The 12,807-nt window shown below is 37.5% G+C and overlaps 1 protein-coding gene across 8 annotated transcripts in view; it reads right to left on the reverse strand.

Moving 5' to 3' along the window:
• MAST2 (microtubule associated serine/threonine kinase 2) overlaps positions 1–12,807 on the reverse strand; it is a 189,122-nt gene that overhangs the window by 156,222 nt on the left and 20,093 nt on the right. For 6 of the 8 annotated variants that reach the window (XM_041421480.1, XM_041421478.1, XM_041421477.1 and 3 more), the window contains exons 2-3: positions 12,030–12,177; positions 7,969–8,111 (exon numbers count right to left, since the gene is read on the reverse strand). In XM_041421480.1, coding sequence (XP_041277414.1) covers positions 7,969–8,111; positions 12,030–12,177 — 291 coding nt within the window. Of the gene's footprint in view, positions 1–7,968; positions 8,112–12,029; positions 12,178–12,807 lie in introns of those variants that run through there. The other 2 variants (XM_041421484.1, XM_041421482.1) reach the window with 1 other exon arrangement.

A 12,807-nucleotide genomic window follows, 5' to 3' on the forward strand; every position in this document is an offset into this window, starting at 1 on the left:
AAAAAAAAAAAAAAAAACAGCAAATTCCCAACTACTTTAAATTAAAACCCATAACTTTCATTGTGTACATCAGTATGTGTTTATAGAGAGGTCACTGAGAACCACAGAACAACACTCAAGGAACAAAGCCTCTCTCTTCAACAGAGTGTGTTCAAGACAGTCTGAATAACTATATTTTAAGTTCGCCCTAGTTCCCCAAGCAAAATAGCTAATTTTCCATGCACACTACAGCAGTTTCTCACTTTACACCTACAATAGTGCTGCTGTCAGGAAGAGAAGTGACTGCATGTGCCAAAAATCAATTCAACATATTCACAGACAAAAAAAATAACATGCAGCATCTGAAGATAATGAGAACTGCAATCATTCAAACTGACAGTCTAGTGCCTAACAATTATCACAAGGCAAGTTTTATGAATTCATATTTCCTACAATGACAAGCCTCAGGTTACACAGAAGAGTATTTTCTTTCAAATATGAAAACCTCCTTTAAGCCAATGGGTCCACTCCAAAATGGAATTCACTTAACTGAAGTGAGCAAAAAGCTGCTGACTGTGTTTTAAGTAATATGCTGAAGTTTCTCCAGAGCAAGATGCTGACTGTGCTTTAGTAATATGCACTACATAGTAAATATAACTTTAGTACAGAGTTTATCACAAAAAATTTCTGTTCTTTACATGAATTATTCAGAATGAAGTTTCCTAGTGAAAAACCAATCAGGACTATCACATTTGGATGCCAGTGTGAAGCAAGTGTCCTGAATCTATCATGAAAACACAGAGTCACAGCACATCCATTTTTGGTTTCCTACCAGAGACACCTTAAAAGCTGCGACAAAGGTAAGTCCCTGCAAGCACTCTAAACACTGCCAAATGTCTAGAACTTGCTCCATACTTCTTTCTCAGGCCCTGCCCAAATTCCAAAATTGATAATGTCCCCAAAGATTCACCAACAGACCCTGCAGCATATGTCCATGCAAACATCTAATTAGTATGCACAAACTTAGACTTCACACGTGGTCTTAATTTGGAAATCCACTACTTCCTAACTCAGGTTATTACAACTGTCAATTTAAAATGCAATTTCCATGCCTTCATACAGTAATAAAATCCCTTCATTCATGCAGCCATAGTTCCTGCTGTCTTTTCCTTTTCTACCAAGATAAAAATATGAAATCCTACCTGTATAGTCAAGTATTGAATGTTCTCTACTCCCTAATAGTAAATTAAAAAATGAAATAATTTATGACCTTCATCATTCATAACTTTCAGGATTATTCTTAAACAAAACTATTTTTATCTGTATTGAGCAACATTTAAATAGCCAACATGTTGCCATCTAAAATGGAAACAAAAAGTAACATTATCTCTGACAAAACATTCTGGGAAAAGAGCAGCTGTGTGTTTTAGAAGACACAAATGTAAATGAAGTTTTCCCGTCAGATTCAAACACCTGCTTTTGTAAGAAGTATCCAGGCAATCCACAGGATGGTAGCACAATGCACCCAATTTAAAATGCAATTTCCATGCCTCATACAGTAATAAAATCCATTCATTCATGCAGCCATAGTTCCTGATGTCTTTTCCTTTTCTACCAAGATAAAAATATGAAATCCTACTTGTATAGTCAAGTATTGAATGTTCTCCCTAATAGTAAATTAAAAAATGAAATAATCTGTATAGTCAAGTATTGAATGTTCTCTACTCCCTAATAGTAAATTAAAAAATGAAATAATTTATGACCTTCATCATTCATAACTTTCAGGATTATTCTTAAACAAAACTATTTTTATCTGTATTGAGCAACATTTAAATAGCCAACATGTTGCCATCTAAAATGCAAACAAAAAGTAACATTATCTCTGACAAAACATTCTGGGAAAAGAGCAGCTGTGTGTTTTAGAAGACACAAATGTAAATGAAGTTTTCCCGTCAGATTCAAACGCCTGCTTTTGTAAGAAGTATCCAGGCAATCCACAGGATGGTAGCACTATGCACGACTGGCATTAATGATTTGCCCCTGAACTAGTGCTGCATTTTTCAATTAAAAGAGATTATATCTAATTATTTTGTGAGGTGGAGCTCTAAGCTCCATGCACTCACCTCACTGCCAGCACACGTAAGGAGCAGAGTGGAGAGTGTGGTGGGAGAGCAGATGTTGTACCTGGTCTCTGCCAGCCCCATTCCTTCCAAGACCTCATCCCTGTGAGTTTAACAGCCCTACCAGCGGTTTAATAACCACTAACCATCTCTGCATAACGCAGAGATCCTAAATAATAAACAGCAAACCCATTAAAGCGCAGGGGACTAAGCGGGAGTTGTGGAGATGGAATTTCCCTTTATAACTAGCAGAGGTTTTGAAGCTGGAACTTCTAGCTCCGCTGCACTTCACCAGGCCTCTTGAATTATTAATTCCGGTACTGAGCTGACGAACAACACAGAATTAAGGTCTCCTTTAGCTGCGGGAAGCACGCCGGTGCCCAGCCCGGCTGTCCCAGAGCCAGGCCGACATTCCCGGCGGGAGCGCAGCGCGTGAGACGCCCGGGGCTGCAGCGCCACCGCCAGGCCAGAGGCCGAAGCGCAGCTCACACAGCGGCCACCCAAAAATTCCCGATTTTATTTCTAGAAATCGGCCACAAATAATATTTTTTTTAATCTTTTTTTGTTCGTAAATGTCCCAACCATCATGTCTCTGTTACCAGAAAAAGGATGCTGCAAACCACAGCACGGCATTACAAAGCGAATTCATACTCCAGCTAAAAGAAAAAGGGCAATTATTAACAAGGGATTGCTGTGGGACACAATCCCAGAAAGAAAGCAGCCCTGCTGTAAAATCACTGATGCTTACAGGGTCCTAACGCCGTTTGACAAAATCTCGCTTGGATGGTGGAGCTCTCGGTTCCTGTCCCCAGCCCCGGCACACCAGCAGATGGCAACGCAGCCCCACACCCTGCACGGGCTGGAGGAAAGCACAGCCTTTGGATTCCACTTCCACCGCAATTCAAAGGGAAGCACCCACCTTGCAGTAATCTCACTCACTAACTCAAACCTGCCGCAAATTTGCCACTCTTCCTCATAGCCAGGAACAATACAAATTTTTATTTTCTTTTTAATAAACAGCATCCTGCACATAGGAAATATGCTATTACGGGAACTTTATATATTGCGTACAATTTATTTTATTCCTAATATATGTAATATGAAATTTAAAAAAAAAAAAAAAAAAAAAAAAAAAAAAAAAAAGAGCAAAAATTTAGATCATAAAAATTCAGTATTATCTCCTACATCTAAAAAGCATACCCCAGCTTGGAGACCAAAGGTACCACAGTGTGAGGTCTGTCTGTTGCCAGGCTCTCGGCACACACCGAGCCAAGGCCCCAACACCACAAGGATGACCCATTCTCCCCATTCCACTCAGCATTGCCTAATCCACAGTTTGGGGAACTGAATGTTCACAATAAATCACACCGAGTGTTGTTCCACAGAGGAACTTCTTCAGTTGAGAGTTGTTTCAAATCTTTGCAGTTGAGCTTTTCTACTCTCCAGATCATTATTCAAAATCTAAGAGGCTTGGGTTTTTAACCATTTCTTCTAGAACAAGATGAAGGAAAGATTACTCTCTGGTACTGTGTACAATCACAATGAATATGCAATTATTTCACTTTGTCTCAACTTCCACTCTGTTTGAAAGTAAATGTAAAACCCTAAGGCTTTTGAAATTATCCTGTGAAGATGAGACTGACCCTACAAGGAAATCTTACAAGTCTGGCATCAGAGGATTAACAGAGCACCAACAGCTTAGTCAGCAGCCTTCATCTCTGAAGATGAAGAAATGGCTCTGACCACATCCCATAATATATCCCAGAATATAAGGAAGAAAGTTTACACTAAATAGAACTGCAACCACCCGGCTGAAACCCTGAACCTCATTTACAAAAATTATGTCCAGTTTTTCAGTTCAAGGAGTACCACAAGTTTCAGTTCAGTACTGGAAGCACCTCAGAAAATTAGAGTTTGTAAGTATTTAAAAAAATAATTTCAAAATCTCTTTCACAAACATATCTAAGTTTCAACTGACAGGCTTCTTCAAATGTTTTCCTATCACCACAGTTGGCAGAAGGAACATGCATGGTTTCTTATTCCTGGAACATCCCAAACTTTTCCAGGCATCAGATGGTGAGTAATGCATAAGAGACGTAGTCCTAATTAATGGGTTGCACATTATCAGATGTTTCTTTCACAAAACCCTGGAGAGGGTGCTTGAGATGCTCTCTGTGAGGGGCCAGGACATGGGACACACACACACACACACAGAATCTGTCTTCACAAATAAAGAAGCATATTCAGCATTAGTGTAGTGCTCTAGTTAAGAATCCTGTCCTTAATGAAAATGAGGGGAAAGTCACCCCTTGCCCACTAATAAATGCTGAGCTATGGAATATTAGCACCTTATGGCATTGCTCCTGGTAATCAGTTTCATTCACATTGCGTTTTGTCAAAATTAAGAGTTGCAAGAAAGACACTCCCAATCTACCTCTACAACAATCACAACCATCTCTTCTCTTTCCTTTCTAAAATTTAGAAACCCTGATGCTCTCTATGCCTTCCTTCATAAGAGAATGCACCCACATAACTGATCTTTAGCATCACCAGTGACAGGACTCAAGGAAAGAGGATGAAGCTGGGTCAGGAAAGGTTTAGGTCAGATATCAGGAAGGAGTTTTTCACCCAGAGGGTGGTCGAGCACTGGAACAGGCTCCACAGGGTAACAGCTGCAGCACCAAGGGTGTCTGAATTCCAGAAGCCTTTGGACAACACTCCCAAGAACACGGGGTGACTCTTGGGGTGTCCTGTACAGGGCCAGGAGTTGGACTCCATGATCCTTGTGGGTCCCTTCCAACTCAGTGTATTCTAGGATTTTGTAACCTCCCTTAAAAAAACACAGTCCAAGGTCTAACTCTTTTTATGACAGGGTAACATCTCAGACAAGCCCCCAAAACGAAGTCAAAAGAAATTTTCTATAAAATTACCCTTCTGTTCCTTAGATGTGCACTCCATACATATTCCCTGCACCCAATTTTTTTAGTGTATTTGGGTCTTGACAGCAGGAAATACCACTGAGCTGCCCACGATGACGCTTTATGTGTTTTCCTCTGATTACTTCCTCGGCTATCTTAGGGATTTAAAGTCTTAAATAGGATACTCCCCAGCAGAATTCAATCTCATAGGATCAGAGCCATTTGTCTTAAGGTAGATGATGAGCTGAAGGTCATCCTCTAAAATCCTCACGTATATTTAGAAGGCACACAGATCAGATCAACACCTTTCATTCCACAATGACAGCACTCAGCATTCACGTTGCCCTGGCTTCTTTCTCAAGTCAAGGACCTGGTGGCAACTGCTGTGCAGGCACATTAATCCAGATTATCACACATGTATGAGCTGAAAGATCCTGCCCAACAATAAATTGTGTTTATATCATTTAGCAAGTTAGAATTTTATGTATTCCCAGTTCTGGAGTCATTGCTGATAAGTAGCCTAGCTATCAGGCTTGTTTCAGAAACTGAAAACTAATTTCTGTAGATTTGCTGTTGTTAACTTATTTTTTCACTTTGCAAATATTTTAAAGAGGAAAAGCAATTTAAGCACAGTAAACAATCTGTAGGATTAGTAGTGGTTAGAAAGCAAAAAAACACATTACTGAATGCCACAAAGCAATTTAGCAAAGGAAAATCTATTGATACCTGCAGAACCAGAAAGAGGGAGCAGAAACAATGCACACAGCTTTCCTGGCTTTCCTAAATCACATTCCACTTCTCTCTAGCATTCCAACTACTGTATTATAACAAATAATAGAAGAATTAAATGCTCTAGCAGTCAAGGCTGGCATATTAAAAATCACACTCTGCATTACTGAACTTACTCATCTCTTAATAGGGCTATTCTTCAAAGGAGATTAATTATACTGGCAAGAGACCTTTTGCTATTCTAATTTGTGAAATGTATTTCAATACCACAAGCATATTACAACAGCTGCAAACATGTAAGTGGCTCCAAAATCTCAGGACTCACTGCATTTAATTAGGTGTTCATCTTGTGATGTTCTTCAGTCACTGCTTTTGAAACCCACTTCACATAAAAATTTGTAATGTCTAGGCTTAATTAACTGCAACTGTAATGAAACACACAGCCCATCATAGAATATACAGAGATAGGAAAGTGACCATATTGTTCAACACCATCACAGAGGAACAAAAATTGGATTTAGAGATGAATTTCTCTGCCTTACTTAGGAAACAGAGAATTTGAAATTATTTTAAAATAACTCATTGGCATTGTGTTTCATACCAGAACATTTGATAGACAGCACAAATTGAAAACACAGGGTATAATATGAGTAATATGCAGAATTGTAACATGCAAACATCTGCAGCTTGCTGAGCTGCACACAGCTGTTAAGCAACAACCTAGTACTCCAAATTAAATATCTGAGAATTAGTGCTTTGTTTTAAAGCACAGTTATTTTCATTAACCTAAGCTATGAAGCTTCAAGGCATTTATCTGCCTCTAGAGAACAGGCCTGTGTTTTAACATATTACATTTCCTAATCCCCCTCAGATAACTACTTCTAGCCAAGTTCATGTGAACATTCTCCCTTTCTGTTACCACTGAATTTAGTACTGGTGAGAACATAAATTTAAGGCAAACACTGAACAGGCACCAATTTAAGATAGAACACAATTAAATCAAATCAGAAGAATTTCAATATAGTAACACATCTGAAAATCTCAAGACTACAATTACTTCATTGTGAAATCAAAATTAGTTGTAAAACAAATGTGTGGCTTCTTGAACCTTAAAGATTTAAGTTTCCTTTCATAACCCGGTGGTGCCAAACTGTCTAGGAACCCCCAAAAAATTCTCAGAGCTTTATCCAAGATACACCCTTTTACTTAAGGGGTCACTTCTTCTAATCAGTTTTAGAGTGTAACATAAATTTACCCAGTTACTTGCAGCATTATAAGTAGCACACACCAAAATTCCTCACTTGAGTAAAACTTATTATATAAATAACTCTGTAGATGTTCAACAAAAAAAAAAATTCAACTTTGGCTTTAATCTACTTTTTACCAACAATTTCTGTTGTATAGTTATATAAATAACTCTGTAGATGTTCAGCAAAAAAAAAAAAAATTCAACTGTGGCTTTAATCTACTTTTTACCAACAATTTCTGTTGTATATATGCTTGCTCACAAATAACTGTCTTTTCCTACCCTTGGATTTTTCTTCTCCTCACATGTCACTGATTTTAGATTTTTATAGATAATAAGGAAAATTTACAAACAAAACATGTGTTCCTTTTTGTGTGCAGTTCAGACTTGACCGTAGCCACCTGAATGTGTGTCCCCATACAGAACACTCTTTTCTTAGAAAATGTTAATTTAGCAGATGCAACATTCCTCAAAAAATATTTTCCCAAAGGTTTTTTACCAAAACCTTTTGAGAGAAACCACAAAGAAGAGCATATGTCAGTTTCAGCTCTTCAATTACTTGAACATAAGAGTTATCCTTTTCAGATTCATCCCCCTAGCTGTTCCCTAGCAAAACAGGCAGAGATAAATATTCAGAAAGCAGCTTCCCAGTTAAACTTGTTTGAAATGGTTGGGTTCCCAAGCTCACACCTCCTAGACTTCCAGTGATATTTCTTTCAGGCATCAGGCTACTGAAGTGACCTTGAGAAGGAATGTCCCCAAAAAGAGATTATTCTTCAATACACATCTTTTCCTGCTTTCTGTTTGAAGCAGGATGAACATATTCTCTTCCTGGTTCACCCTGTAGCCTAAGAAGTCCCACAGGAACAAAATGCTGCTTTCACTGAGCAGGAACAGGGGAAACAAGGTAAAAACTAAAGCACAGGATCACTTTTTATAGCACGAAAGCACCATGAGTATTCCCAGAGCCACTCACCAAACCAGCAGTAAGGGAAGGAGCAGATTGTCCCAGAGACTGATTTCTCATGCGGACCAGGTTGGAGGTGTCTCCAGGAGGCTGCCACAGCGTCTGCCCCACTCCACTGTGGACACTATTGGATAAGGGAAGTAGCTGTTTTCCTTTAAAAATAAAATCAAAATACCATCAGCTTGTTTCTAAACAAGTCTGCAAGTTCAAGATACAAAGCTGAGAATAAATATTGCATGTGAAGAAAAAGTAATTAATAAAAAAAAGCAACTTCAAGATTTTGGTAGGTTAAAACTTGTAAGAGCACCTTACCAGTAAATTCATTATGTTTGATAACTAACAATTTCCAAAAAAATCTACTTTACATTATGAGATAATGGGACAATCCAAAAACCTTGTAAAAACAGACTGTTATGACTTTTTAAATTTCCATATTCCACTCACCTTAAAAAGGAAACAATATTTGCTGCCCTAAAGAAAGGCAAAATCTCTTTAGTCTAATTTTAAAAATTCTTTTGAAAATAGATTCCTAATTGTAAAATATTGTCTCCTCTAAAATAGCTTGGTCATGTAGACATCCCCACTTTCTCCTACCACTGGAACACTGAGCATTGCATTCCACACAGCTGTAAAAATATTGCATGTGAAGAAAAAGCAATTCATAAAAAAAGCAACTTCAAGATTTTGGTAGGTTAAAACTTGTAAGAGCACCTTACCAGTAAATTCATTATGTTTGATAACTAACAATTTCCAAAAAAATCTACTTTACATTATGAGATAATGGGACAATCCAAAAACCTTGTAAAAACAGACTGTTATGACTTTTTAAATTTCCATATTCCACTCACCTTAAAAAGGAAACAGTATTTGCTGCCCTAAAGAAAGGCAAAATCTCTTTAGTCTAATTTTAAAAATTCTTTTGAAAATAGATTCCTAATTGTAAAATATTGTCTCCTCTAAAATAGCTTGGTCATGTAGACATCCCCACTTTCTCCTACCACTGGAACACTGAGCATTGCATTCCACACAGCTGTAACATAATATAGTGTATGTTTAAATATTGTCTTGCTTTGAACAATGGATGGATATTTTTTGCTCAATACATATTTTCTAGTCAATGCAACACTTGTTTTTGAAAAATGTCAAGCAGTAAATTTCCGCAAAGAGAAAGAACCAAAGTCAAAGTAGGTCATATTTTGACTGCACAGAGCTTGACAGCTTCCTTTTATGTACAATGTCATCCACAAAGAAAAAAGAGAAGATATTTCTGTGGTTAAAAACGCATAAGTGAAGAAGTCTGTGAATCTGGGTTCAGTTATTAGCTTCCAGATGACTTACTCTGTAAGTTTGGTCAGTCAAGCCCTGTACTGCAATTTCCCCATTGCAAAATGGAAGTGGATAATATCTCTTTTCCTTAAAATTAAGACTATGGGACTTATTAAATAAGACACCCCTCCCAAGCATAGTAAAGATTCTTGCATTCAATGGATTACTACATGCTCCCTCTTTTCCTTAAAATTAGGACTATGGGACTAAATAACACACCCCCTCCCAAGCATAGTAAAGATTCTTGCATTCAATGGATTACTACATGCTCAGGAATCACACGGGACTGAGACATTTATTGCAGTAAGTAGCAGGAAGGCTACACCTTTAATCACAAATATGCTGCAGAAAAGACTTGTTCCTTCAGAGGTAGGAATGTGTTTACAAATTCAGCTGCACCTTAGAACTAGACGTGAATTATTACATTCATTCCATAAAAGTGGCTGCAATATTTGGAAGACTGTCACATAATGTGACCAGCCATGATGCTGGTGAAAGATGTGGAGTGGAAGTGGTGTGGGTTTTTTTCTTTTTTTAAGGAAAGGTGTGGAGTGGAAGTGGTGTCGGTTTTTTTGCTTTTTTTAACTTGTAAAGATTAATTTTCTGTGATAGTTACAGGCAATGGCCAAGTACACACCAACAGAATGAGACAAAGTGTATGAGAGATGAGTTAACTTGTAAAGATTAAATTTCTGTGATAGTTACAGGCAATGGGCCAAGTATACACCAACAGAATGAGACAAAGTGTATGAGAGATGAGCAGGCTCAACTTTGTCAAGCAAACAGAAACACAACATATTAGTACCCTCTTCCTGGTCCCACTCAAGCTGCTTACAGCTGTGGCCATGATTTTCATGGCTTGATCATTTTCAAGACAATGTATAAATAAAACAACTCATCGGCAGAGACCTAAAACTACAGAAATGTACATTGCTGTTCTTATCTCTATACAGCACTAATAAAGATACCCTGAAATAGCAAGTCAAATAATATCATTATATAGCAGTCTAAAATACCCATGCTTACAAGAATAACTTTATTTAAGTCTCTATAAGATATAGTTATATCTCCTTTTAGTTCCACAAAACCTGAATCCAGGAGGGCAGAATTCCATCAAGAGTCAAATCTCAGCCAATCAGTCATCTGCATTCTTCAAACTTATTTGATTCTGTGGCAAAAATTAGCAGGAATCATTTTAAGGATGGAACTTGAAGCTAAAGCCTTTCCCTGTTATGCCTCAAGTTCTACACACATTCCAAACACCTACATTGAAAATAAACATCTAAACCTGTACATTTTCTCTACCCAGTTGGGTCAGACTGATCTTGTTCAGGCTCTTTATCCCTTCCTGAATCAAGTATAGTAGACTGAAAAGTAATCAAGATGAATCAACAGGTTCTGGAGAATATAGAATTTATTGTTCTGAAATTACATTCTTCAAACAGAAAAATTGTTTTTAAAAGAGAACAGACCTTCCAGTTTTCCTGCTTCCTCCTACTTACTTTGCTTTCTTCTACTCAAAGTTTAAAAAAAAGCTACAGTACTAATTTAGGCCATTGCAGGCAGTCAACATCTGTGTGGTTCATAAAGTTCTGTTCTTCTCTAGTGATTAACCTACCTTGGAGAACAAACTCACACATGTACAAAACATTATGAATGTTTCCATTTTTCAAAAACTATCCATGTACTACAAACAAAACACTAAGCCAAGGCCAAGCCAAAATAAAATATACATAATTTATTGCTTATTTAATTCTATTACACCTAACACCTCAAACATGAAAATATTTATCTTCCTCTGATAAAAGACGAGGGACTAGGACTGGATGTATTTCCACAATCATATAAATCAAAAAAGGTGGTTTCACCTTCTTCCTCTTTCTCTCCCACTGAAAATTTTCAACTCTTCCAGTTCTTGCACTAGCATGCAAATAGGCAAGCAACTTAATTAGGGAGGAAATGGGCTGCAACTCAACGCTACAGAATAACAGTGGCATTCGGGCGTATCAGCTCTTTCATTCTAGACTGATCATGCAGCTCTCTGTGCTCTATTCCAGCATCACAGACTCTGGTATCAGTTTTAAGCAGTTGTGATCCCCTAGCTCACTAACAAAGACTTTGAAAAAAAAGAAAACTACTGAACTTGGCCCATTTTTGGGTAATTACTTGCCTATGCTCACTCCAATGATTCTACAGCTGACAAACTAAATTCAATTACAAGGTACTAGCTTGTTCACAAGAAAAAACAAATTTTACATGAACTGAAAAAACATCAAGTTAGTAAACAAGACTTTTTTACTTTGAATGACAATTTCCTACAGTGCTTTTGAAGCCAAAAAGAAACTAAATAGTAATTTAAACATGATATAAAAAGTTTCCCAGTAAGAAACAAAGGGCAAAGTGGGCAAATTTACATTCAGTGCTGATGTTAAAAGGGGTAAGAATACACCAGTGTGTCACCTAAAGTTCCACAACTCCATTCTTTAACTTTGCATATTAAATCTTAGCTTTCAACTTTTCACTCTGGGCAATATACAAAATTTCACTCTAAATCCAGGCTTTTTCTCTCTTCTCTACTGATATTTCTTTTTTCATCTTTCTCTTACATAAAATTTTGTATGCCCTGCCAACAAGAGGTCACCTTACCAGTGACTTACCAGTATCTTTTATTATGACTGTTATGCCAACAATGCTGCATCTTTAACACTAACCAGGTGTCATTCTGTCTTTTCAAAATGGCATACCTGACAAAGAACTTGCCAAGCTACCTCTTCGTAGCTTGCAGTCATCTTGACTTAGCTGACGGTGCAGCTTGGTTTTCCCAGCAGATGAAAAGATGTCAGGATTGCTGAGCTTCCTGCAACGCAGTGGAGTGGACTCTGTTATCATCTCCTGGAGGAAGAAACACATGCAAAACTTTTTTAATGCCAGCCAAGTGTCCCCTGTCTGAAACATGCAATCACCAAAGCATAAAGAAAACTGTTTAAAAAAATACAAAGAAACACACCCCAGCCCAAAAAAAAAAAAAAAAAAAAAAACCAATGAACCAAAACAACATTTAACTTCCCCCTCGTGCCCCATAGCTGCACAGAAAGCACATCACAAGGTCCCTGTCAACTTTGGTCCTTGAACACCACTGCTGCAAGAAATACCATTAATAATAGTCAGAAAAACACAATTATGCTACAGCAGTTCTTTTCTCTTACAGTATTTAGGACAAAATGGTACTGAAAAAACAAGCTCAGCTTTGATTAAAGCTATTTCTTGCTAAAGCAAAAGTACTTTCTCCAATCTTCTTCAATCTTTATTCCATCCAGCCTATGAGTAATATACCTATAAAGAAACTGTTGCAATGTCTATTGCAACCCAAAGCTCCTATTATAAAGTTATAGCTCTACGAAGACCATATGCATAACTAAATAATAACTAGGATAAGGATCAGCCTTTGTGTCATGTCTTTGTTATTACTACAAACAAAATTAGACATGTATTTGTCAGAAACACTCCCACACATGTGAATTC

Source organism: Onychostruthus taczanowskii, unplaced genomic scaffold (genome assembly GCF_017590055.1).
Source record: "Onychostruthus taczanowskii isolate IOZ18803 unplaced genomic scaffold, ASM1759005v1 scaffold7, whole genome shotgun sequence".
NCBI classification, from domain to species: Eukaryota; Metazoa; Chordata; class Aves; order Passeriformes; family Passeridae; genus Onychostruthus; species Onychostruthus taczanowskii.